Raw genomic sequence first — 27408 nt, 5'->3', positions numbered from 1 at the left:
AGACTAATAGTCCTAAAGCACAGCTGTGACCATGACATTCTTCTGCTCAGTATACTCCACTGACTTCCTATTGTCTTTTAAGACAAATACTAATGCCTTCATTTGGCATTCAAAATTCTTTACAACCTGCCTTAATTCTATCTTGTGGTTCTTATTTCACCTTATGCTTCTTAACATAATTCTGTAATCTAGCCTTGCTGTTCCTCATATATATGTCTCCTATATCTATGTCTTTGCACAGGTTGTCCTCCATGCCTAGAATTCACTTCTTCTTTATCCTCACCTGCTAGAAACAATTACTTCTTTCAAAGCACAACTGAAATGCCAACTCCTACATAAAAACCTTCCTATCTCAATTACTTCGTATTTATTTTGTATTATTTTATATACATAAAATGCTTATGTAAAAAGTACTTATTTATACTTATATCCAGAGTATAGCCTATACATTTATATATGTATATATCATCTTCTCCTGTAGAATAAACTCATTGAGTACAGGAAATTTTATTTCTTTCTTTGTATCTTTAGCACCAAGCAGAGTGCCTGGCACATGATAAATGCTTATTGGTTGAGTGATTTCTATTTCTCCTCTTTTCTGCTCACCTCTTTTTTGCTAGTCTTTCCTCAGTTTTCCTTTTCTTGTGTTTATATGTTTACATAATAACAATACTAAGTATTTTTATGGTGATTTAAGGTTTGGTAAAGCTCTTTACAAGTATTGTCTCATTTTATCCTCACACTAACCTTGGGAAATGAGTGCTACTTTAAGGCCCATTTTGTAGAGGAAGACACTGAGGTAGACTAGTTAAATGACTTGTCCTCAGCCACAGGGCTAGTGAATATCTAAGGCCAGATTGTACTGAGGTTTTCCTGACTCCAGGTACAGATTTCTATTTATTGAGCTCCCTAGTAAAATATGAGTTCTTTCAGGGGAGAGGGTTTTTTAAAGTTTTTGTCTTTGTATTCCTAAAGCTTAGGATAGTATCTTACATATAGTAGGTACTTAATATATACTTATTGAATTTAAGATTATTAGTTGGGTCTATCTTAACATTTTCTAGCTTAAGGACATGTCCTTAAAGTGCTCTTAGATTCGTTATGAGTGGTCTCCCCAAGTATCCCTTCAGGAAAGAGAGGATAGAATTGTTACTTTGTTTTTCACTCATCCAGGATTTCATGGGATTAGAGATGTAATTATTAAGATAGAAAACCTTTTTTTCCATTTTAATGTACTCCCATTAAATTTCTATATATTATACATTATATCTCAGACTGGTATCTAAGAGAGAATATTATTTTTAATCTTGCTTGCTAAATCAGTTAAAAAACTACATAAAACTTAAAAACTTGTTACTGTATTGTGGTATAGTTGGACCTGGAATCAAGAAATGCAGTCCTGACTGTGTGATTCTGGGAGATCACTTAGTTTTGTTTTTGAGTCTCAATCACCTCATTTTAAAATTGAGGTTAAGAACACTCATTGTCTCTGACTAACATATTTATGAGAGAAAAATATTTTACTAACCCTTAACATTCTTTAAAGATACTACCTAAAATGGTCCAGTTTAACATGTTGGTTAATATGACCACTGTAAGACCAAGTGTTAGGCTCAGGATTTCATGCTGCCTCTTGGTTCAACTATCCACTTAGCACTTTCTCTTGTGCATTTACAGATAGGAAAGACGGGCGCCTATCTTCAGTTCCTCAGCATCTTGTCTAGGATGCTCATCCGTCTGACAGAGGTTGATGTCTATGATGAAGAAGAGATCAATATCAGTAAGTCATCACTTGGCCACATTTGTAATCAGAAACTTTATTTATCAAATGATCAATTGAAGTTTCTTTATGTCATTTATATCCTGAGGGACTGTAAATTCCCAAAGTTCAAGGAATATGCCCTATTCATCTCTTTATCCCTAAGGATTAATGTTGAGCAAAATATATGATAGATGCTCAGCAGCATTTTCAATAAATTGCTTGACAGGCTAAGTTAGAAAACATTATGCCCTGTATTATAGTTCTTTTATTTCTTATCTACAAACTCTTGGCAAGAACTGTATTGTATCAATCAATCAACAACCATTTATTTGTGGACCAAACACTATATAAGATGCTGGGTATGTGAGGGTAAAAGAGAAACAGAACCTAACTTCAAGGAGCTTACATATTAATGATGGAGACAATGTACACATTTGTAAATATGTAGAAGACATACAATTTTTAGAGAATGCAAACTGGGGGTTGAGAGGAAGGCATTCTAGCAGCTGAGGAAATTGGAGAGTCCTGGGGCAGAAGATGCTATGTGAACCGAGTCTTGAAGGAAACTAGGTATTCTAAGAGCTGGAAATGTGCAAAGGGAACATATATGTTACATGCAGGAGCAAGGGTCAGTGCTGTTAAAGAGCAGAGAGAAAGAGGAAATATAATGATTTATATAAGCTACAGAGGAGTCAAAGTGTGTGAAAGAGAGGAAGATGTAATGTGACTGGAAAAGTAGGATGGAACCAATTTGTAAAAGGGTTTTAAATGCTAGATTATGAAGGGCTATGGCTGTGCTAAGTTAAAATTCAGTCTTCTTTTTCTAGTTCTGTAAGGTTATCACTGCACACTTGCTCTTCTTTCCAAGAATGAAGGCTGGAAGGGACTGGGAGGCAATTTGGGTTGTGTCATATTATTTAAGACCCATGATGATGGTTGAAGTCTTCCTGGTTTGGGAACATCTATATCATGCTCCTAATTTTTGAGTGTCCCCAAAACTCTGTCCTGGAACCTTTTCTCTTTCCTTTCTACTATTGCTCATTTGGAGACCTCAACAGCTCTCATGGGTTCAGCTATCACTATGTGGGTAATTCCTAGTGTATGTGTGCTTGTACATACCCATACATATGTCTGCATGCATATGTTTGTGTATATGTATATATGCATACGTATTTTTGCATATATACTATATGTACTAGAGAAAGAAATGGTAACCCTACCAGTTTTTTTGCCAAGAAAATCCCCAAAATGAGGTCACAAAAAGTTGGATGTGACTGAAAAAAAAAATGACTGAACAATATCACTATACAAAATGCACAATGTATTATGTACATATATACGTTATACATTGCATGCATAAAATATGTATGTGCAGTTTGCATGCATGCAGCTTTAAATGCATTAGTATCTGTGAACATATGTATATATATATATATGTACATAGTGTGTATATGCACACACAGGCACATATGAAAAAATAGAGGAGTTTGGAAGGGAGGAGGGGGTAAGGTAATGAATTTTGCTTTAGACTTAATGAGTTTGAAATGACTGGGACAACCAACGATATGCATGTGTGTGCATATAAATAAACGAGTTTGTATACACATATGTTATATGTATGTATATAATGTTTATATGTCTCTCTAGCTTTAGCTTCTTCTGAGTTATAATCCTATATCAACAACTGCTTATTAAACATTTCAAATAAGATAACAAATATACAAATCTTAATCTTATGCTACATAAATCCTAACTATTATATATAAATATTATGTGTTAAACTGGATGTCCCATAGACATTTCAAAGTCAGTATATCTAAAACAAAATTCATTATTTCTGCTCCCCCTACCTTGCTTCTGAATCTGTATTTTAGTTAAGGGCAACATGCTGTCACTTTTTTAAGAACCGGCATATTATACTTAACTCTGCACTCTTCCCCAGCCCACCTATTCATTCAGCTGCCAAATCTTGCATTTCTACCTCTGTAGCATCCCTGCGACCCCTTTCTCTTTGTTTACATGGTTACCATCCTCATTCATACTGTGATCTCCTCATGCTCTAACTATGTAATAGCATCTTAATTTTGTTTCCTGCTTGCAATTTATTCCTTATATGATCCGTCCTTTGTACAAGTGTCAAAGTGATTTAAAGTATAAGAATGGTCATGTCACTACTCATTACTCTATTTCATTAAATTCCAGTGGCTTCTCATTTCCTCTAAGATAAAATAGAAATTTCTCTGTTAGGCAAATACAACCCTTCACTACATTATCCTAAGCGACTTTTCTTGTATTACACATTAATGCTCTTCCTGCTCCTCCATTACTCTTTCTTCCTATTCTCTGAACCATCCAAACTCTTTTTCTTGCTGTTTTTCATGAACAATATATTATTTCCCATCTCTGTGCCTTTGCACTGGCTGCCCCTGCTCCATGCTTGAAATAAACTCCCTACTTGACTACCTCTTACCAGTTTTTATTTCTTTCAAGGTTTAGTACAAGCCTTACTGTCTTCATGAAACCTTCCCTGACCACTTCCCCCTCCCAACCCCAAACTAGTAATTTTTCCTTTCCTAAATCTACCTAGTATTTCATAGGGTTATCGGTGATAGGATCATAGACTTGGAGTTTGGTAGGGGCCTTAGAGATCATGGAGTCTGGAAACTGAGGCAGACAAGAGTGTTAAGTAACTTGGTTAGTATCACATTAAGGCAGCATTGAAAGCCAAGTCTTTCGGATTCTTAGTCCAGTATTATATTCCTGCCCCATTTATTTTATATATATTGTATATGTATGTATTTATTTTCAAGTTTTCTTCTGTCAGGTAAAATGTAGGCTTTTTGAAGGAAGGGCTTTTTCATTTTTGTCTTTGTATTAACAGTATGTGATACAGTGTCTGACAAATAGTATGAGCTTGAAAAATGTTAAGTAGTTTATTCATTGGACATAAGGTTTTCTGGATAATATGTGTATAAATTGAGTCTAGAAGCATAATACCAAGGCTTTGGGTCATGGAGCTAAAAGATCAGAGAGATATTGTAATTGGGAACAGAAGCAAGATCAGAATCAGTATCAATTAGGTTGAAAATCAAGGTCTGCAGGTAAATGGCAGGGATTGAATATCAAGGTAAAATACAGAAACTTGGATTCACCAAGAGGTTCAGTTTACTAGTCTCAGTGTTTTGTGGGCATGTGAATGTTTGTATATAGTTGGCTGTATCTTGTTTTGTTAGAGTCTATTTTAGCTAGAGAAAATAGCCAATGTGATCATGGATTACTTTAAGAGGAGAAAACCTTTCAGGAATATAGAAATCAGAGTCCCTCTTTCAGAACTTTCAGAAACTTTCTGAACTCATCTGGAATATAGTACTCAGTTCTGGGCATTCTGGATTAAAAAAGATACTGATAAACCAGTAAGTATATGTCAAAGGGCAACTAGTGAAGGGGTTTGAATTTATGATAATCTGAGGATTGGTTGAAGGAACTGAGCATAGTTCACTTGGAAAAAGAGAAGTAGAGAAAGCATGATTGCCATTTTCTAATGTTTGAAGAGATATGATATGAGGAAGGCATAATCTTTTCCTGTTTAGCCTCAGAGAACCTGTAGTGTAATGAGTGGATTTTGCAAAGAGGTAAATTTTGCTTGATCTTAGAAAAACCTTCTTAATAATTAGACCTGTCCAAGAGATGATTGTCTTGATAGGTAGTGACTAGGGAGATTTTCAATCAGAGTTGGCCATTTATCAAGTATTTTACAGTGGGGATTGATTTCTTTTGTATATTGGTTGAACTAATTGCCTGCTGAGGTCCTTTCCAACTTTTAACTTCTATGATTTTGAGAATTCCCACCCAGAGAACCTTCATTTTTCCCCAGTTGAAATGATTGCAATTAATTATTGATCAATCAGTCGTCCTTCTCTTGTATTATTAGAATAATCTTCAACATTGGCCATAGCCAAATAGCTTAAGAGGAATAGCACAGGAATACCTAGAACTGTATGTAATTAATAAAAAACCTTCATGCATTTGAAATAATAAAGTCATCATACTCTGACTTTTCTGTCATTGCTTGATTTCTGTCCATTTTAGACTTAAGAGAAGAATCAGGGGGGCATTATCCTCAGCACAGTGATGCCTGGCCTGACTTAGAGACCTTTAAGAAAATGCCTTTTGACTACATTATTCATGATCCCAAGTATGATGATGCCAGTCTGATTTGTTCACGCCACCAGAATGTAAAGGGTGAAGGTAAGGCTTTGAAAATTCATGCATTTTTCCAATGAAAGGGAAGTTTAATTTTTATTCTCTTGTCTTTTATTGGACAGTGAAATTTGATTAGCTGAACAGTGATTGTTGAATTGAAAAACCAAGTAAAAATAAATTGGAACCTGTCCTTATTGTATCTCTTCAGTTTTTCTATTTGTGGGTTACTTCCTTATCCTCCTGAGATCATAAATAGTAGAGGGAAGGAATGAACCACTCTAGTAGTTTTTGAAAGTACATGGCATCAGAGTTTTATAGTTGGAGGAGATCTTATAGATTGTATAGTCCCAGTCCCATATTTCACAGAAGGGGAAACTGAAGTTCTGAGAAAACCGACTTGCTCCCAAAATGGCAGAATTGAACCCAGATTCTTTGACTATAAACCCAGGATTATTTCCATTGCATTAAGAGCTGAGCAGAAGCCCAGCACTTGTTGAATAATGGTAATGAAAAGCTTGACTATCTAACATTGTGAGGGGGTTAGTTAGTATTGGGTTAATCTAATATCTTGTTAAGATCAAAATGGGTTCATGATCTAGGCATAAAGAATGAGATTATAAATAAATTAGAACAACATAGGATAGTTTCCCTCTCAGACCTGTGGAAGAGGAAGGAATTTGTGACCAAAAAAGAACTAGAGATCATTATTGACTACAAAATAGAAAATTTTGATTATTTCAAATTGAAAAGCTTTTGTACAAACTAATGCAGACAAGAATAGAATGGAAACCATAAACTGGGAAAACATCTTTACAGTTAAAGCTTCTGATAAAGGCCTCATTTCCAAAATATATAGAGAATTGACTCTAATTTATAAGAAATCAAACCATTCTCCAATTGATAAATGGTCAAAGGATATGAACAGACAATTTTCGGATGATGAAATTGAAACTACTCATATGAAAAAGTGCTCCAAATCCTTATTGATCAGAGAAATACAAATTAAGACAACTCCGAGATACAACTGCACACCTGTCAGATTGACTAAGATGACAGAAAAAGATAATGACGAATGTTGGAGGGGATGTGGGAAAACTGGGACACTGATGCATTGTTGGTGGAGTTGTGAACGGATCCAACCATTCTGGAGAGCAATTTGGAATTATGCTCAAAAAGTTGTCAAACTGTGCATACCCTTTGACCCAGCAGTGCTACTACTGGGCTTATATCCCAAAGAGATCTTAAAGAAGGGAAAGGGATCTGTATGTGCAAAAATGTTTGTGGCAGCCCTGTTTGTAGTGGCTAGAAACTGGAAATTGAATGGATGCCCATCAATTGGAGAATGGTTGGGTAAATTGTGGTATATGAATGTTATGGAATATTATTGTTCTGTAAGAAATGACCAGCAGGATGAATACAGAGAGGCTTGGAGAGACTTACATGAACTAATGCTAAGTGAAATGAGCAGAATCAGGAGATTATTAAACACTGCAACAACAATACTATATGAGGATCAATTCTGATGGAAGTGGCTTTCTTCAACAATGAGAGGATCCAAATCAATTCCAATTGTTCAGTAATGAACACAACACTGTGAACCACAACATAGCTTTTACACTCTTTATGTTATTGTTGGCTTGCATTTTTGTTTTTCTTTCCAGGTTATTTTTACCTTCTTTCTAAATCCGATTTTTCTTGTGCCTCAAGACAACTGTATAAATATGTATACATATATTTAATATGTACTTTTAACATATTTGACATGTATGGGACTACTTTCTATCCAGGGGAGGGGGTGGAGGGAAGGAGGGGAAAAGTTGGAATAGAAGTTTTTGCAAGGGTCATTGTTGAAAAATTACCCATGCATATGTTTTGTCAATAAAAAGCTATAATAAAAAAAGAATAAAAAGAACTAATATCTTGGTGAATAGAAACTCTTGTTAATTATGAAGAATTTGGAAAAAAATATTTATTTACTTTAAGAATTAGGAAAATGAAATACCAATTTTTGAAAGATTCAGATTTTTATAATGCATGAAGGTCATTATTATTTGTTGCTGTTAAATTGTGTCCAACTTTTTGTGATCCCATTTGTAGTTTTCGTTAGCAATGATATTGGAGTGGTTTGCCATTTTCTTCTTCAGCTCCTTTTACAGATGAGAAAATTGAGGCAAATAAGTTTAAATGACTTGCTTAGGGATCATACAGTTAGTGTCTGAGGCTAGGTTTGAACTCAGGAAGATGAGCATTCTTGATTCCAAGCTCAGTGCTTTATCCACTGTACCAGTTATTATTAAAGGCCTCCATAATGGTGGTACATATGTGCAGAAGTTGCTATTTAATTGAGCCTGAATGTTTTTACAATAATAATAGCATTCATTGTACTGTCACCTAGTTTACCCTGATGATGCAGCAAATAGAGTGCTGGGTTTGGGACCAGAGGACCTGGATTTGAGTCCTTTTCAGTTGATTGTTACTACCAGGGTGGTCTTAGCAAATCCCCCAACCTTCCTGGTCCTCAGAATACTCATCTATAAAAAAGGGGATTGAACTAGGTAACCACTAAGATTTCTTCTGGTTCTACATCTATAATACATATTTCCAACCAACAATTTTCTGTTTCCAATTCAATAATCACTTTACTTGTTGGATCCTTACTTCATAAAGAAATGAAGCAAGTGAGTGCAAGTGATTAGAACTATTCATCAGGGCCTAGTGGGAAAAACCTTCTTGGTTATAAATGTCATGATTTAAAAAAGTGTTCATTAAAATAATAACTCTCTTTTTAAATTGCTATAAGGTACATAAATTACTTGTCTCACAGCAAGTCTGTGAGATAGGCAACACAAGGATTATCATTTAATTTTGTAGATGAGAAAATTAAGGTTTATAGTAGTGAAGTCATTTGTGCTTATGTGAGGTCAAGCTGGAATTTATTTTTCAGTGAATCCTGTGAGGCTGGATTTGTGAAAAAGTTCATAATTGTTGGTCAGGATTCCAGTAGGTAAATAGGGAGGAGGTCTCAGAAAATATTAAAATGATACTTTTCAAGTGACCATCTTGCAATTTATCTCTGCTTAAAGTAGTATTCTTCATGCTAATCTTGTCTTTTTCTTACTATACTGTTTTCAATATCATTGTGCATCTAATTAAAAACCACCAAATCTTAAATTGAGGTGTAATGTTAATTTCCATCCGGGCTAAATGTGGAAAAATAAAAATAAATAATGCTTAAGTAACCTAAAATTAAAGATTAAATTGTGGATTTTTACAAACTGTTCCTAGTAGCACATCAATACAGCATCTTCATAATGAGCCATTCAGAGACTGAATAGTATACTGAAGTATGTGAGAACATACAATGATAGGAGGGATGATATATTTGATTTTGTCATATAAATAGGTTTTATTTATTGACTAATAAGGCTATGTTCCCATGTCACCAAAAACCATCTCTTGACTAAATGAACTTTAAATTGACTAACTTAGAAAATAAGGAAAAACCCTCTTCAATTAATTGTGACCCAGTAATACTAAAGGAAACAAGCACTTGGGGAGAGAATGTGTATATTCTATAACTGAGTTTAATCTCACAATACAATGGGATTTTGTGCAGACAAATCAGCAACCAGGAAACCTGAGGATTTGTATATACGGCGGCAGACGACACGAATGAGATTGTCCAAATATGCAGCCTATAACACTTATCATCATTGTGAGCAGTGCCATCACTATCTGGGCTTTAATCCACGGTACCAGGTAGGTTGCATTTGAATCCTTGTCAAATTTGTCAACCTTCAGTAAATTTTTAGTTCTGATTTTTGTTGTTGTTGTTCAGATATTTCACTCATGTCTCTTCATGATCTCATTTGGGGTTTTCTTGGCAAAGATACTGGAGCCGTTTGTCATTTCCTTCTCCAGTTTATTTGATGAAATGAGAAAACTGAGGCAGACAGGGTGAAGTGATTTGTCTGGAGTGACACAGTTAGTAAGAGTCTGAGGTCCTATTTGAATGCAGGTCTTAAGCCTGGCACCCTCTCCACTGTGCCCCTAGCTACTCTTTTGATTCTGATACCACATTTAATAAGGAATAGTAACTAACTCAAAATTATCCCTCTCAAAAACTTAATAGAATCTAGTTCTTCTAACTTCTAGACTTGCTAATTTTTCAATTTTCCTTTAAATTGGTTCTTATTGCTTATGGGAAGGATTGTTTTAACCTCTGTTTCTGAATTTGTGAGTTGGAAAAGTAAAAGATTTGTAGTAATTTCTAAGTTTGTAAAAGTCAGAGTTGTAAAGGATCTTAGAGACCAGTTAATCTAATTCCCTCCTTCCCTTGCAGATTTTTAGACATAAAGAGCCTGAGGCCCAAGAGGACACAAGTAATAGCTGCTGAATCCTACAATTCCAAATGCATGTTCTTTTTAATGTATCAATCGACAATTGAAATTTTGCATATTTTTTACATGTAGGATTTCCTTTTCTTTTGATTAAACCCTAATCCAAGAAAGATAAAGAAGAGAAAGATGGAGATGGATGGAGAGGGTCAGAAAGGCATTTGGTCAGGGATAGATCTTCCTTGCTTTTATTTTAATCAAACGCAAATAGCAAAATGCACTTTTAATTTAATTTTTTGTCCTTGACATGGAAACAGTGCATTTTGATGCCGCAGCAGGTGATGGGATTTCTATTTTGAGATAGAATGAAAAAAAATAATGCAAATCCTAAAAATATTTTTCTTCATTTCCTGCTCGAAGAATATGTATTATTCAATGAGAGAATATATGATATATAGTAATATAGTGCTACATAGCATTTTATCACTATACAAATAAGTATGGGTAATTATAAACTTAGGATATAGATCTTTCCCCTTCTCACCAAAAGACATCTTTTAACCCACACAGGATAACTTGGTGTCTCCATAGATAGTATTCTGGACCTGGAGTCAGGAAGATTCATCTTTCTGAGTTCATATCTGGTCATACTATCTGTATGATCCTAGGCAAGTCACTTAACTTTGTCTCAGTTTCTTCTTCTGTAAAATGAACTGAAGAAGGAAGTGACAAACCACTCTAGTATTTCTGTCAAGAAAACCCCAAACAGGTCACAAAGTTAGACATGAATAAAGACACAAGAATACTTATGTATTTAGTATGTACTAATAAAGGGTATCCTTTGGTACTCCTTTTCAAAATATCAGAGCCACATTCAGCCAGAGAATCATGGGAGTTATTAATACAAAGATACAACCTGACTTTCTGCTGCTTTTTACAGCGTCTCTTAGGAAATTTACCTTTTTTCTTTTCAGGGCAGGTTAGGTTTTATGAGAAGATTTGAACTTGGAATTCTTAGAACTAGCTTCATATAATTCACTGTTTAATCTTGGGAATAAACTATTCTTATGACATGACCCTTGTAGAATTTATCTTTCAACTGGGGAAAGCCATAAAAGAGACCAGCAAATATATATAGAGAAAGAGCTGATAAGAGGATAATACATTTAAATATAAAATAAACATTTTGTTGATAAAGAGTTGGTGTTTAAAGTTACGTTTGCATATTTCTAAGTGGTAACCTAGAATAGTCCATAAAGATCTGGGCTTAGAGTTTAGGAATCACAGGGTTATAGCGTTATGGATTCAGTGCCAGATGGAAAGTAGAATTTTTTTAGTTCATCCCCTTCAGAATTGAAGTGTGCAGGAGTTGTGATTTCCTGAAAGCCACATAGGTAAGAAGTTCTAGATTTCTAGACTCAAGTCACTTAAGTTCACATTCAACCTCTGATAAGTACTTAATAGTACTTAATGACAAATCAATTGTCTTTTGTCCACCCCAATCTCTTCTAAATATGGAAGTCATAGAAGGGTAGTTGGTGGAGGGAGTTCCCATATCAGGAGTTCTCTAAAATTCTGAAATAACAGATCCTTCTTGTATTCTCAGTTGTATATTCATGGGGCTTATATTTAGACTGTGGAATGTAGAATATTATCATAGGATCCAGAGCTGAAAAAGTCCTTAGAGCTGATCTAGCATAGGTCCATAGGAACATATGTTTAGAATTAGAAGGGACCTTAAAGGCTTTCTAGTCTAATATCTTTTTTTTAGAGAAAAGGAAATTAAGGCCTATGGAGATTAACTACTTGAACACTGGTGAGGTTTCAACTCAGGCCTATAACTCTAAAGTCAGAACCAATGTTCTTTACATTATACTGTGTTGTATTTTTCACCTTTCATTTTATAGATGAGGAAATTGAGGGCCAAGGAGATTAAATAATTTGACTGAGGTCGAATAGGTAGTAAATCTGAGTTCAGACTTAAGTCCTTCGATTCCATATCTCATGTACTTTTTATTCCCACTTGTGCATCATACCCACACCTTCTGGTATAATGTTGTTTCACAGCTATAAATGAGAGGCTTTATAATTGGTAATGTTTTATATTTTATGGATTATTGAAGAATTATGGATCTTAGGGCTTGAAGAGCTATGGACAATCATTTAGTCAACCTTCCTTCGGTTTTACTACAGAGGAAATTTGTTCCTGAAATAACTTGATGATGGCCACATAGATATTGAGAAGCAGAGATTTATACACAGGTCCTCTGATTCCAAATGTCTTCCACTTTCCACTGCACTGTTATGTCACAGTGACTTGGTGCTGTTCTGAATTCTGTTAATGTGCCAGAAGTGATATTCCACTCTGAGTCATGCTCTTACAGAGAGGAGCAACCTTAGAGAGAGATGATTTAATTCTATTCTTTTATGTTACGAATGAAGAAACAGAGGTATGGAAAGGCAAAGAAGTTTGCCCAAATTTTTTCATTAAATTTCCAGGATTTATAAAATATATCTGTATATACACACAACATTCTGTCTGGTTGATTTAGGAGATTCATGGAGGCATAGGGCAACATGTAAAGTCCTTGATGTCAGTGCCTGTATCTTAAAAATCTTTTGGTTCCTCACCCCCAGAATGATGCTCATGGCAAAGGCTTAATAAAACATTATTGATTGGGATCCCTTTATGCTTGTACATTTTATTAAACAAATAATATCATTTTGGTTTATGATGGAAGCCCTTTTCCATTATGTCTTTCAATATGAACTTTATAAAATAAATACTCTATTGCTAAAACAGCAAACGAGGTGGGAGATAGTGGTGACCAATGTCTAAAAGGGATGGGAGAGTTCTTGATGTCAATAGAGAAAATATTTTGTTAAAATTAAGGTTGTCTTTTGCTTTGTTGTAATGGGATAAGTTGTTATTGACATGGTGGCAGGAAGATGGAGTTTCTATACATTGCACTGATCATCTGGTGGTTTTGTTCTGCTATCCGTAGATTGTCTTGGTAGAAATATGATAATCACAAAATAGTGATGGTCACATATGTATCTATGTTTTGCTGATAAGTAAGATTGCGTTCTGATGATAATACCTGTCCTTTCCCCCTTATACCCTAGCTGTATGAGTCCACCCTGCACGCCTTTGCCTTCTCTTACTCCATGCTAGGAGAGGAAATCCAGCTTCACTTTATCATTCCCAAGTCAAAGGAGCACCATTTTGTCTTCAGCCAACCTGGAGGCCAATTGGAAAGTATGAGGTTACCACTAGTCACAGATAAGGTAAGTAGATGTTCTGATACATAGTTATATAAAGTAGATACTAATTCTACTTTTTGGACTTGTAACAGGATGAATTATTTCCTCTTTCTTTTTCCTGGTCTTTCCCTAATTTTTTGGGGGGAGGCTTTTTCATGATAGGGGAGGTGATATAGTATTTTTGAAAAAACCATGTCACCAGAGTAAATCTTCCAAGCTGGAAAAAGATTTGTCTATGTGTGTATCCCATAAGGATCAGATTAACTGAGCTCAGATGGACTCATCCCTTAAGGCTGCTGATTTCTTTTTCTGTTAGCAACTTATGAAATGTCTGCTAAAGCAGAGAGGAATTGTGATCACTATCAAAGAAGGGAAATAAACTATAAGATGAAAATTCAGATCTTTGATGAATTCAGCTATATTCTTGTGGATATTTTGAGGTCTGGTCATCAGAAAGGGGAATTAGACCCAATCTGCTAATCCTTTACCAGTCTTCCAAATTAGTATTATGATGTTTGCTTATTTTCAGAATTATCTAGCTTTTTGGTTTCTTTAGAAAATAGTTTGTAACATTTTATGTGAGAAAAGCCTCTTTATGATAATCAACATTAGTATGTCCTCAGGGTTTGGTTCACAGATTATAAAAGAGATGTAGCTCTTATTCATAAAAGTATTTTTTAGCAATCACTATGGGTCAAATGCTAAAAAGCAAAACAGTACAGATTTTTAAAGTACTAATATTCTAATTGGAGAAGACAATGTATATTGGAAGGAATGAGTGGGGTATGCATTAGAGAACACTAATGAAAAACAAACTGAGCAGAGCCAAGGGAATGTTGTATACAGTTAACAGCAATATTATTTTAAGAATGACTGAGCAAATAAGCCGTTTTGAATGTTATAAAAACCCAAATTAACTACAAAGAACATCTGAAAGAAGATGCTATCTGCATCCAGAACAAGAATTGATAAATAGAAATATGTATAGAATGATTTTACATACACACACCCGCACCCACACTCACACCCACACACACCCACACACACACAAAATCGTGCCTAATGGTGGCTATCTCTACGGTAGGGGGGGGAAGAAAAAAAATTACAAGATAACTTTATTATATATTTAAATGGAATAACAAGTATGTAATATATTTGTATTCTTTTTCAAATGCAGTCTTTTTATTATTGTTATTATTAAATTAGGGAAATGTTTGTTTTATCCTATAAATTAAAAATAAAATAAATAATTAAAAAAGAGAATACTAACAGCAACCACTTAGGTCTCTATAATACTGTTTATTAGGAGTAGAATTTGATAAATTCAGTCCATCTTGATACTAATCTTATTACCTATGGGACCTTGAATAGTTTATATAGTCCTTCTGAGCCTCTAGTTTGTTTATCCCTAAAATAAGAGAATTGAGAAAAATGACATCTAAAGTTTCTTCTAGCTCTCAGGGTGTGAGCTAGTGGTTTAATTTGACATGTGGCTTCTTGGCTATCTACCTCACATCTAATCCCAATGTGATTTCACACCTGTGGCACAGATATATAGATATAATAATTCTTGCATTTGTTTGCTTGACTTGTTATTTAACTCCTATATTATGTGTCATGACAAGAAGGGTAAGATAGAGTAGTGGCTAGCTAATGGATGTTAGAGTGAGGGCAACTTGGATTCAAGTCTCACTTTTGATATATACTGTCTGTGTGACTCTAATAAACTCACTTCTCAGCTCACCAGGCTATTGTCTGTCTACTGGATACTGTCTAATTCTTTGGTACAGGAAGTTTTTTTCATAGGGGATCACTCTATAGAAAATAAATTATTAACCTGGACCTCATATTGTATATCTTATTTTTTGTGTCATCTTTAATTGGAAGTACTATGAGATCAGAGGATATGGTCTTTCATTCTTCACTCTTAGTACCAGTTATAACCATATTTATATAATAAGTTCTCAAGAGACATTTGTGGATTGATTTACATTGAGGACAGTGAGTCATTATGATATATTGAAAAAATACTGGATTTAAAGTTCAACATAATGCCTCGTGCCTTGTAAATATTTATTGACTTATTAATTCTAAAATCACACTGGGCTTGAATCTGAAGTCTGACACTTATTACTAATAATGATATTAGACTTAGTTGCTTAACTTCTCTGAACCTCAGTTTTCTCATCTGTAAAATGAGGTAGTTGGATTAAATAAACTGTAAGATTTTTTCCAACTCTACAACCTTTGATCTTCTATAATTCAAGTCTAATTGGTTGCTTTTTAGTTGTTTCAAACTTTGGGCAGTTAAGAATGTAGCTTCCTTTGAAAAGGTAAAGCTCAAAGTTGCTATAAAATATATCTTCACTCATAGTACCATTCTTATTCTTTATCTTATGCCTTAAATAAAGAGCATGGGCCTGACCATTCAATAGAGTACATTGGTTACTTCTTGATCACTTCCGCCCAGAATGGACTATGGATCAGTTGCTTTTACTTTGTTTTGAGGTGGGATTTTTAGGTAAACAGATCTCCTTTGGTGGGGTATGTTTTATTTGGGGTATTATTATGGGGTATTGGGTGTTTTAGTTAATTATTAGCCAAGTTAAGTGATTTATTGAAATAAACAAATTTAAAAAATTTGTTTATCAATGGGCCTTGCAGCATAGGATTCAAAATATACTTTGAAAATTCACAATATTTGTAGTATTTACATTAGAAAGGAGAATTCAGGTCAATGTTGAAAAATTACCCATGCATATCTTTTGTAAATAAAAAATTATAATAATAAAAATAGGGGAAAAAAGAAAGGAGAATTCACTCATTCAAAAATGTGTTTATCAGTAACCTATACATAAGCACTACAGCAGATGCTATATTGTATATGAAGAAAATACAAATAAATCCTTACAGTTTAAGTACCTTCCAGTCTAGTTGGAGAGATAGAAGATATAAATGGAAGTGGGAAAAGATACTTATTTAAATACATACACGAAGTAAATAGCACTTAAAAGAAGGAAGGAAATTAAGTAGTCATTTCATTCAATTAATTTTATAATTGAAGAAACTAAGGCCCAGAGATTTGGTGCGACTTCAAGGTCTCACAACTAGTTAAAAACACAGATAGGACTAGAATCCATCACTCTTTAACTGCGATTTCAATGCTTTTTCACTATCTCATGTCACCTTGGACAAAAAATGAATTATCTTTATTCATGTTTTGATATGCATTTCAGAGAGTGAGGAGCTTGTTATAGCATATATCTATGAGAATTCAAGCTGAATGAACCAGTTAGTTCTTAGGACATATTAAACTTATCTTTTAGATTTGAATAATCTGGTAATAATCATTTCTGTATTTTACAGAGCCAAGAATTTATAAAAAGTCCTACTTTCACTCCAACTACGGGTCGTCATGAACATGGGCTCTTTAACTTATATCATGCAATGGATGGTGCTAATCATTTGCACGTGTTAGTTGTCAAAGAATATGAAATGGCAATATATAAGAAGTATTGGCCCAACCACATTATGCTCGTTCTTCCAAGTATGTTCAACAGTGCTGGAGTTGGTAAGTAGAAAAAGAGAAACGTTTTATAGGCAGTACAATTCCATTGAAAGAAGAGGGAAATTTAAAAGAATAGAGTCAAGAGAATAGTTGGAAGTTTCCTACTAAGCCATTTATACCTGACTTTTGGAACTCTATCTCCATTTCCTAGCTTTTTGTTTCCTTATGGGCATTCCTAGATTTGTAGTTGGTTTAACTAGTGATGATTATGATAATAATAATAATTGATACCTATAATTAATCAATACACATTTAAAGAACTGTATATGTATATATACGTATGAATGTAGAGAGGCAGCTAAGATATAGAGTGGATAGATTGCTGGCCTGAAGTCAGGAAGACCTGAGTACAAATCTAGTCTTAGATACTTACTAGCAGTATGACCTTGGGCAAGTTACTTAATCTTTGCCTCAGTTGCCTTATCTGTAAAAAAAATCACCTGGAGAAGAAATGGCAAACTGTTCCAATATCTTTGCTAGGGAAATCCCAATCGAAATAACTAAGAGTCAAAGAGAACTGAAATGAACAACAAACACATGTATACAAAACATATACATATGCACACACATGTATATGTTCACAAATATATATGTGTATACACATACATATATGTGTATCTATATGTGTGTGTGTGTATATATATATATATATATATATATATGCTAGTTCTTTATCATATATATATATATATATATATATATATATATATGATAAAGAACTAGCATTCTTTAATGATTATAAAGCACTTTTTTTACAATTGCTCTGTAAGGGAGATGGTACAAATATCATCCCCATTTTACAAATGAGCAAAATTAGGGGAAGAGAGTTAAATGACTTCCCTAAGGTCACTTAGCTAGTAAGTGATGCCTTAAGATTCTTAATTATCAGTTGAGATGAAAGGAAATCAGAATGGAATCTAAACTTTTCCCACCAAGTATACTAGAACCTTGTTTCAGAACCTTGAAAAAAATACCAGTAGTTGTCTACTCCAACCCATACCTGAAAAGGATTCCCATTATAATATATGTACAAAGTAGTCTTCTAGAGGCTAGAGTCTAGAGACTAGAAGACTAGCCTCTGCTTGAATTCTTCTAGTGAGAACTTACCATCTCTTGAGGGGGGTTCATTTTATTTTTGGATAGCTTTAGTTGATAAAAGAGTTTTTGTTGACTTCAAGCTGAAATCTCCCCTTTGACAACTTCCAGTGTTGGAAAAGACATCAAAAACTTTCTAGGCCACTTGCCATCTAGGGGAGGACATGGGGGAACGGGAGAAAACTGGAACACAGGGTTTTGCAAGGACTAATATTGAAGAAATGTCCATACATATGTTTTGAAAAATAAATAGCTTTAATAAAAAATGAAAAAACCTCCACCGACAACAGAATATCTTTGGAAGTTATATATTGAATGTGTTATATACCATTACATATGTGTATAGTGTATAATATATTATTATATATGTGTAAAATACTATTATATTTAAAAGAAACATAAATTTTACGCAAAAAATTATCTAGTCCAACCCACATCCAAGCAAAAAATCTCTCTTTAAGACATCTTAAAACACTTAGACATCTTGTCTTTTCTGTGAAGCAGCCCATTTTGGTTTGCTGTGTTAGAAACTATTTTTTATTATATTGACTTCTTCCAAGGAAATGACAAATCAGTTAAGAGATAGCTATACAGAGTAGCTAGTGGTGCAGTGGATAGAACAGCTGACTCTGGAGTCAGGAGGACCTGAGTTAAAAAGTGACTTCAGGTACTTATTAGCTGTGTGACTCTGAGCAAATCACTTAACCCTGATTACCTTCCCCAGCCCTCATACACACAAAAAAATAACTGTACATGTGAAACAATGTCATGGTATAGGAGAGGTTGGAGTAGTTCCCTTCCCCCCTCCCCTATTGGAAGGGGCTTCAGACCAGAGAAAACACTGGGAAATGATTACCATCTATAGAAAAGCCATATGTAAACATATGTAAATGATGACATATAACTGACATGAATTGTAAATCTTGTGAATTTTTATTTAAGGTGCTGCCCATTTTCTAATAAAGGAGCTATCCTACCATAACCTAGAACTGGAACGGAACCGACAAGAAGAGTTGGGCATAAAACCTCAAGATATCTGGCCTTTCATTGTCATTTCAGATGATTCCTGTGTTATGTGGAATATGGTGGATGTTGATAGTGGGGGAGAAAGGCGGAGGTAAAAATGGTCAAAACCATTTATACTTGCTTTTCTATAATTGTTTTTAAAGTACAAATTTAGGGCAATTAATTTTTGTTTTCTGAAAACATTCTCATGTGCACTTTGAAGAGGGTAAATGCTTTTTTGCTTTTGAAAATTTCCCTTTTATAATATTAAGATCTTAGGCCTTAAAGCAGGGTCTCTGAATTAATTTTATATATATACATATGTATATATTTATCTTGATATATAGTCTCTTATAGACAATAGATAATAACCTCTTTTTATAGTCTTAATTTACACAGTTAAGCTCCTTTGGCAGTGAATAGTATGAAAAAGAATAGTTCTCAATGATCACATTTTTTCCACATTTCTCATGATTGATACCTCCCAAAATAATACTTTTCAAACTTGGTTTCAATTAGCCTTTAAAAATGGAATATAAATAGTTATTATTAGTAGTATTATTCCCATTTTACATATGAGGAAATCTAAAACTCAAAGAGCTTAAATGGTTGACCAAGGTCACATAGCTAGTGTCAGAAAAAGGATTTGCATATATGTTTTTCTGGTTTCAAGCTCAATATTCTTTCCATTACAATTTGACTTAATGATGGTTTATTGCTTATGTTAAAGAGAAAACAATTAAGTTTTTGTCCAGCTATCAAGTATCAATTTAAATAATAGCATTTCACATTTCAAGAGGTAGCATGATGTAATCAATAGAAGGCCTACCTTTGGAATGAGAGAGACCTGAGTTTAAATGTCACTTTGAGACATAATGGCCATAGAACTCTGAGTAGGTTACAATCCTTCTTTGTTGTCTCTTAGAGTGACAGAGAAGGTTCTGGGCCTGGAGAGTTTTTCAAATGAGAATTTCCTGTACCTATGAAAATCATGTCCATATTCCTATTGCACAGCTAGAAGGGAATGTAAAGATCACAGAGTCCAAACTTCCTATTTGATTGATAAGAGAATAGAGACCCAGAGATTGGACATGATTTGCTCAAGGTCACAGGGATGGTGAATGGCGGAACCTAGATTAGAAGCTCCAGCTTCCTGGCCAGTTGCCTTACCCATTATGGAGTTTGTTTAGTATTGGGCCATGAAAACTAACTGAATTTGGAGTCAATAAGAACTTAGTATGACATTCAGTTCTCCTAGTATGAGCTTTATAACTTCAGACAAATCCCTTTACCTCCCTGATTCTTAGTTTCTTCATAAGCAAAACAGGACTAAATTTTTACTGCTCATTTTGTGTTGAAAGAAAAGCCCTTGGTAAACCCTAAAGAACCATTTATGTTTATCAATTATCAGATGAAGATATAGTTACTTGGATTTTTACTATATCTCAACTTACCCAAAATTTCACACCAAACTGAAATACTTTCTGGTATATATATATATATATATATATATATACACACACACACACATACACATATGGGGCTTTGTATCCCTTTCTATATCTAGAAAATCTTCACCATCAGGTAGGTGTCTCAGTGGATAGAGTGCTGGGCTTCATATCAGGAAGACCTGTAGTCAGATTCAATCTCACATACTTAACTGTGTTGTTTGATTCTATGTAAACACTTAATCAGTGCTTGTCTTAGTTTTTTCACTGTAAATTGCAGAAAATAATAAAACCAGAGATTGTTGATTAAGAACAGAGATCACATCTCATCAAAACTTTGTCTTCCTTAGTGCCCAGCACAATATTTTTGTATGTAGCACATAGTAAATGTTAGTTTGATTTGCTTTGCAAGCCCAGGAATAAATCTATTTTAGTAAAGTTTCATGGCTATACAAAAAACAAAGTTCTGTGAAATATGTCATAATGAGATTTGATCTGTGTTTGTTTGAAGTGGGAGATCTTCATCCTCCTGTGCCCTTTTGTTCCAGTGCTGAGGTAGACAACAGAATGAAGAGAATTATGTTTTTGTTTGCAAGGGGGTTGAGAGAGTTTTTCTTCTCTTTCTTCCTTGCAGTGAATACACCTGGTCTGAAAGGAATGTTTCTTTGAAACACATTCTGCAGCACATTGAAGCATCCCCTAATGTCACTCATTATGCTCTAATTGGGATGCGGAAATGGTCAAGTAAAACTCGGAATGGAGACATCCAGGAACCTTTCTCCCGCTGTCATGTCCATGACTTTATCATCCTTAATGTGGATCTGACACAGAATGTACAGTATAACCAGAATCGGTGAGTTACAGTTCCAAGAAAAGTCAGATAGCAGCTTCAACTTGTTCTTGATGGTCACCCTGACAGTATCTGCTTTTTTCTGATTACCATCTATCTGTTATTAATGGTACCAATGATCTCAGCACAAAGATCTTATGTGCTTGGCTGGCTGGAGGGATAGAGGAATACAATGGATTCTGAGCAGGTAGGTATTTTAGAGATGACCTGAGCCATTTCTCTTGTTTTAAAGATAAGGACACTAGGATCAAAAGGTATGTGTAAGTGGGAGTTCTAGACTTTGAACCCTAAAGCAGGCTCTTCTAACTTGACTCCATTGTTTTTTTCTACCACGTAAGATAATAAGATGAGCCAGGTTTTCTCTGTACATCTTTTCTGACACTATTTGTTGTGCATGAATTGCTGCTACCCTTCTCATCTCTGCTTTTTGATGTGCCTCCTTTGAGGCATTGTAATGAAAAGTGCTCAACTTGGAGTCAGAAGACCTGGTTTTGAATCCTGGCTTTGAGATTTAGCTATGTAAGTCACTTCTCTCTTTTAAGTTTTAGTTTCCTCCTTGATAAATTGAGATAGTTGAAGCAGATGCTCTCCAAGGCACCTTCTAGCTCTGAATCATATTAGCCTATTAGCTTAAGGTTCAACTCAAGTGCCAGCTTCTCTTGGAATCCTTTTCATATCCTATTCTTCACAATAATTCCTCCCCTTAATGGTGGCTGTTAGGGTTGGTCTGGAAGCACATCTGGTGGTCTTGGGAACACTTATTTCCAAGATTCTTGTTTTCAAGGTCCGGGGCTAGCTCTATTGAATTCTGGGACTAGATGATGGGTAGTATTGGTTGTGGTGCTTTGACCTAGCATGTGCTGCATCTTCTCTCTCAGTTAAGGGGCTTTGCTACTTCAGATAAGCTGATTTACCTGTCTTTTAAGTGGAAGTTGGTGGGGATGGCTGGCCACTTCTCCATAAGAGATGCTACTCTGGATATGGGCTGGTGGTAGAGAAGCAGGAGGTGCTGCTATTCTTAATGGGACCCCCGCACTTATCTGCCATTAAAATATAAATTCCTTGAAAGCAAGGACTGTCTTTTCTTTTTGTATCTCTGTAGTAGTTTTAGTTTTATATCCTAGATACATTTTTTTCATGGTGACTTCAATTTTAATTGAATTCCTTTTTTTATGATTTCTGTACTGCATGATTTAGCACCAAATGATAGAGTCTTATTTTTATTTTTTGGTCTGGATTTATGATTTTAATGGTTTGGAGAATTTAGTGTGGAAACTTGCTCCTACTAAGAGGCTTGCCTGGAGCAATGAGATATTATTATGTCACTTGTCCATGATTCCACATTTATCACAAGAAAGAGGCAAGACTTAAAAACAAGACCTACCATGATGATATTTTTCTTAGTCTCATATAGTTATTTGACTGTTTCATTTATACTTGTCTTTTCTCTTCAGCTTGTCAGTAGAGGGAATGATTCCTGCCTCCAAGGGCTTGGAGTTTTATACACACTACCAGCATGACAAGGCTTCTTAGCCTTTCATCACTGACTTTATCATCTGCCAAATAGTGTTAATATTTATGCTATCTTCATCATAGAATTGTATTGAGAAAAACACTACTTCAGTCTTATAATGGTATACATATACAAATCATGTCTTATCTCTGTGTAGCACAGTGCTGAGCAAATAATAGAAAACCCAAAAATAAATACATACATATACATAAATATATGTGATTATTATATATATATATATGTATTATGTGTCTATTTCATTGATTGAATGGTTTAATTATGTGTGCTGACTGAATTTTCTTGCCTCTGATTAGATTCACTTGTGATGATGTTGATTTCAACCTGCGAGTGCACAGTGCTGGTCTCCTTTTGTGCCGATTTAATCGCTTCAGTGTCATGAAAAAGCAAATTGCTGTTGGTGGCCATAGGTCCTTTCACATTAAATCCAAGGTGAGTGAAGCAATGGCTGCTGGATAGTTATTTCTCTAAGTTAGTTAGGGTGAATTTGGGAGAGTTCTGCACGTAAAGTCTGGCTTGGCAACTTACTTCATGTGTCACAAATTCTTAGAGCCTCTTTATCATCATTTATAATATAGTCATTACAATATGCCTCCTGCCTTTCTCACAGGGCTCACAGATACATATGATGGCATTGGAATTGTACAAATTTGTTGTAGAAATATATCATAATGCTGTATATTATTATATAGAAACAATAGTCACTGAAGTCTCAGGTGCCTTCTTAGGTGCCTCACAATTGAGTTGCAAATGGCTTTGGATTGTGGAACACTCTCCTGGCAGGAAGGAAGCTTTGGCATATCTTGCCATCTTGGAAAGGCTTCCAGTATTTTAAAGGTGGTGAACTTAAAGACGTTTAGTCTTTTGTTTGTGGGAAGCCTACGTTTAAATTCAAACAGAACCATTACTAAAAGGTTGGCCATTAAGGCATGAATTGTTTTAGCCACAACAATTGACCAAGACCATCTATTAAGTCATAAAGTGTTTATGGTCTGCTGCAGTGGAAGGAGTCCTTACCAGTGAATTAATGGATCCATCAAAATAATAATAATAAATGAAAATAAAGCATTCTGAGGCTTGTGTAGCTTTCAGTTGTGTATCTCAATGATTGCATGGTCTTTACACCCTTTTCCTATAGAAAGAGAAGTAGGTATTTAGATTTGATTCTGGTATCAGGTAAACAGTATTCTGATATATGCAATTATTCTGAGCCTTGTGAGTTTAGAGTTTTCTTTGGCTTCTGATAAAAGATACTTGGTTTGTGGATTTTCAAATATATCTTTGTGCATTTATTTTCAGATGGTAGAAATTTCAGTCTCCAGAAAGACTCTAGTTGTGATAGTATTGATAGTATGAAAAGAAATGTCAATTCAATTGAATCAACATTTATTAAGCAAGAGACTATGCTGGGTACTGGGAATACAAAATGAAAAAAAAAAACAGTAAGCTTACAGGATAATAATGGGGATAATGTCTAATAAAAATGTGGTATAGACTTTTTTAATATAAAAAAGCTAAGAATATTTAAGGATTCAGGGAATCATGTTCATTTGTAGATGGGGAAAATTGAGGGGGAAATTAGTCAATAAGCATTTATGAACTATGTAATATATACACCAGGCTGTATGCTAGGTACTGGAGTTCTAAAGATAAAAATGAATCAATGCCTGCCCTCAAGGATTTTGTATTCTATCCATGGAGACAACATATATTAAGTATTTAGAGTATATATATACACACACATTTCTACATACACACATAAATGGATATTTATAAAATAAATACGAAAGAAGCACAAAGTAGTTTTGGGAGGAAGGTACTACCAGCTAGGGGAATCAGCAGGGGTTTCATGGAGAAAGTAGATCCTAATTTGGGCCTTTTAAAATATGTTCAGTTGTTTCAGTCATATCCAAATTTTGTGACCTCATTTGGGTTTTTTTGGCAGAGATACTGAAGAGATTTACCATTCCTTCTCAATCCCCTTTCACAGAGGAGGAAACTGAAGCAAACAGGGTTAAGTGACTTAGAGGTCAGATTTGAACTTGGCTTTTCTTGCCTCCAGATCTGTTGATTTATCTGCTATGCCCCATGTTGGGCATTAGAGAAAGAAAAAAATGTAAACTATCAGAAATGAGATGGGAATTTTTTTTTTGAATATAGGGAATGAGCCAAGCATGTGAATAGAGAGAACAGGTTGAGACTGGGAAACAGTGAATAATTTAGCTTGGAATCAGTAATAAAAGAAGCAATGCAAAGGCAATGGAAGATTTTAATAGAGCAATCCTGTATATAAAAATAACTTTGTAAACATAGTTTCTGGTGTTTTAGCCACTTTCTATATCAAATAATGTTAATCATTTTCATCAATATTGATTTTCAAAAACTTGCTGTTTATAAATGTAAAAAAGACATTTTTAACTATTGTATAACTCTTGCAAACTTACTCTTTGAAATACTATTTAGACAAAGGCATTAAGCCTAGTATTATAAAGATTATATCCTAAAAATATAAATGGAGGTTTATACTGTATTTCTTTGTAGTGAGTTCTCATTTTATTATATTGTTTGCAATGATGAAGGAACACAGAACTATGGGAAGGGTCAGTGGGCACATAGTTGCAAATAATTCACAAAATATTGGAAGCAAGATATTTCTGTGAGTTTATTATTATCTTCTTAGGGATAGAAATTAAATGGATTTTTTTCTGAAAAGTGAAACTTGGAGACACTGGCATCTAGGATGTCCAGATAGCAAAATAAGTTCTTCCCTGAAAGCAAAATGAACAACATTAGGGCCACTCAATGAATAACCTAAAAGCATTAGGTTAAATATTATTCTTAAATTCATCATTCTTTTATAGAGAAGGGAGAGAAGAAGATAAACTGCTAATATAACATATAATTCTAAATGCAGACCATAACTTCTAGACCTAAAAGTGACTGGTATAAAGCCTGAGTGTAGTTTACATTAACTGCTTTTCAAATAGAGTAGTTGGTGTGATCATTTACTGTGAGAAAGTTGGGACAAAGGGAACAGTAATAAAAGTAATGAAGAAAGTAGTAATGTACATAAGAATAAAACAGAAAAAAATTCACAGTAAACACATAGTAAATTTGCATAGTAATCTTTCAGTGGATAAATACATTTCTTTAATAGCTTAAATAACTTTATATAGATAAATAATTAATATATTAATAGACAACATGTTTATTGATTTATTATATACCGTCTAATATATAATTTATGTCATAGCTAACATAGTATAGACAATATTTTTATATATGAATAATGTATGCAATAAAATAAATAATTTATAAAATTACCTAGAAATCATTTTAGCCAGCCAATATTTTTTCTTGCTAGCAGTCAAAGAAACTTGAATCAAAAAAATCAACCCTCCAGAACATGGACATTATTGTAAAATACTGGCAAAGCACATACCTCTTTTATCATCTTTGTAAAGTTTTTGAGAATAATGCTAGTGTCAAGGGTGTACTTTGTAGAAATGAGAGAAATATGATTTGTCAAGTTGGCTGCCTTAATTTCAGCAAAGGATATTATAAATTTAGCATTACCCCAGTCTGTCAGTGCAATCTATAGTCTTTTCTTAATCCAGTCTAGTCTTCCCCAAATCTGTTTTGTCAGAAATGTAAATGAAGTTCATTTGACATTCATTATGTCATTTCATTATGTCTTATTATGCTCTTTGCTTCATTTCCTAAGGGCTCTCAAATTTCTAAAATTTTTGTTTCATATCACACTTTCAAATTTTATGCTTTACTGAGAAATTAGAAGCCATTAGTCCTGAACTACCTCTTTTCCTTTACAATGCATTTTTTTCCTCTGATTTGTCTCTCATGAAGAGGTGATCTTTCTTTTTACCAAGGCCAGCCTCCCTTTACATACTTTTAATCCCATTCCCTCCCATCTTCTCTGGTAGATTTCCCTGATGCTCACTCCTTTGTCTATCTTAATCTTCAATTCCTCCTTTTCTACTGTTTCATAAACCCTCATTTGACTCTACTATTCAATCAAGTTGTCATTACATATTTTTTCTTCCCTTTCCCCAAGCAAACTCCTAAAAGAAGCTATCTACTTTCCTTTTGCTCCCTTCTCACTTTTTTTTAAAGTATTGCTTCTAATTTCCTCAGTCAATTGAAGTTATTCTCTTCAAAGTTAGCAGGGATTTCTTAATGAATAAAATGGAGGCCTTATCTCAATCTTGATCCTTCTTGAGCTCACTACCTAACTTTTCCTACTAGATACTTTGTCCTCTGTGAGTTTTCATGACACTGTTATCTTTTGTTTCACTTCCTGTCTGTGTAATCACTCACTCTTTCAGGA

At 34.4% G+C, this 27408-nt stretch overlaps 1 protein-coding gene across 10 annotated transcripts in view; it reads left to right on the top strand.

Moving 5' to 3' along the window:
- Positions 1-27408, top strand: part of GREB1 (growth regulating estrogen receptor binding 1) — a 157314-nt gene that overhangs the window by 119819 nt on the left and 10087 nt on the right. For all 10 annotated transcript variants that reach the window (XM_031950668.1, XM_031950669.1, XM_031950670.1 and 7 more), the window contains 8 exons: positions 1678-1780; positions 5852-6010; positions 9582-9724; positions 13429-13590; positions 16933-17137; positions 19172-19346; positions 21317-21535; positions 23360-23495. In XM_031950668.1, coding sequence (XP_031806528.1) covers positions 1678-1780; positions 5852-6010; positions 9582-9724; positions 13429-13590; positions 16933-17137; positions 19172-19346; positions 21317-21535; positions 23360-23495 — 1302 coding nt within the window. The remainder of the gene's footprint in view (positions 1-1677; positions 1781-5851; positions 6011-9581; positions 9725-13428; positions 13591-16932; positions 17138-19171; positions 19347-21316; positions 21536-23359; positions 23496-27408) is intronic.

The sequence above is a fragment of the Sarcophilus harrisii genome, chromosome 2 (genome assembly GCF_902635505.1).
Source record: "Sarcophilus harrisii chromosome 2, mSarHar1.11, whole genome shotgun sequence".
In the NCBI taxonomy this organism is placed as follows: Eukaryota; Metazoa; Chordata; class Mammalia; order Dasyuromorphia; family Dasyuridae; genus Sarcophilus; species Sarcophilus harrisii.
This window is presented reverse-complemented; position numbering and strand designations above follow the sequence as displayed.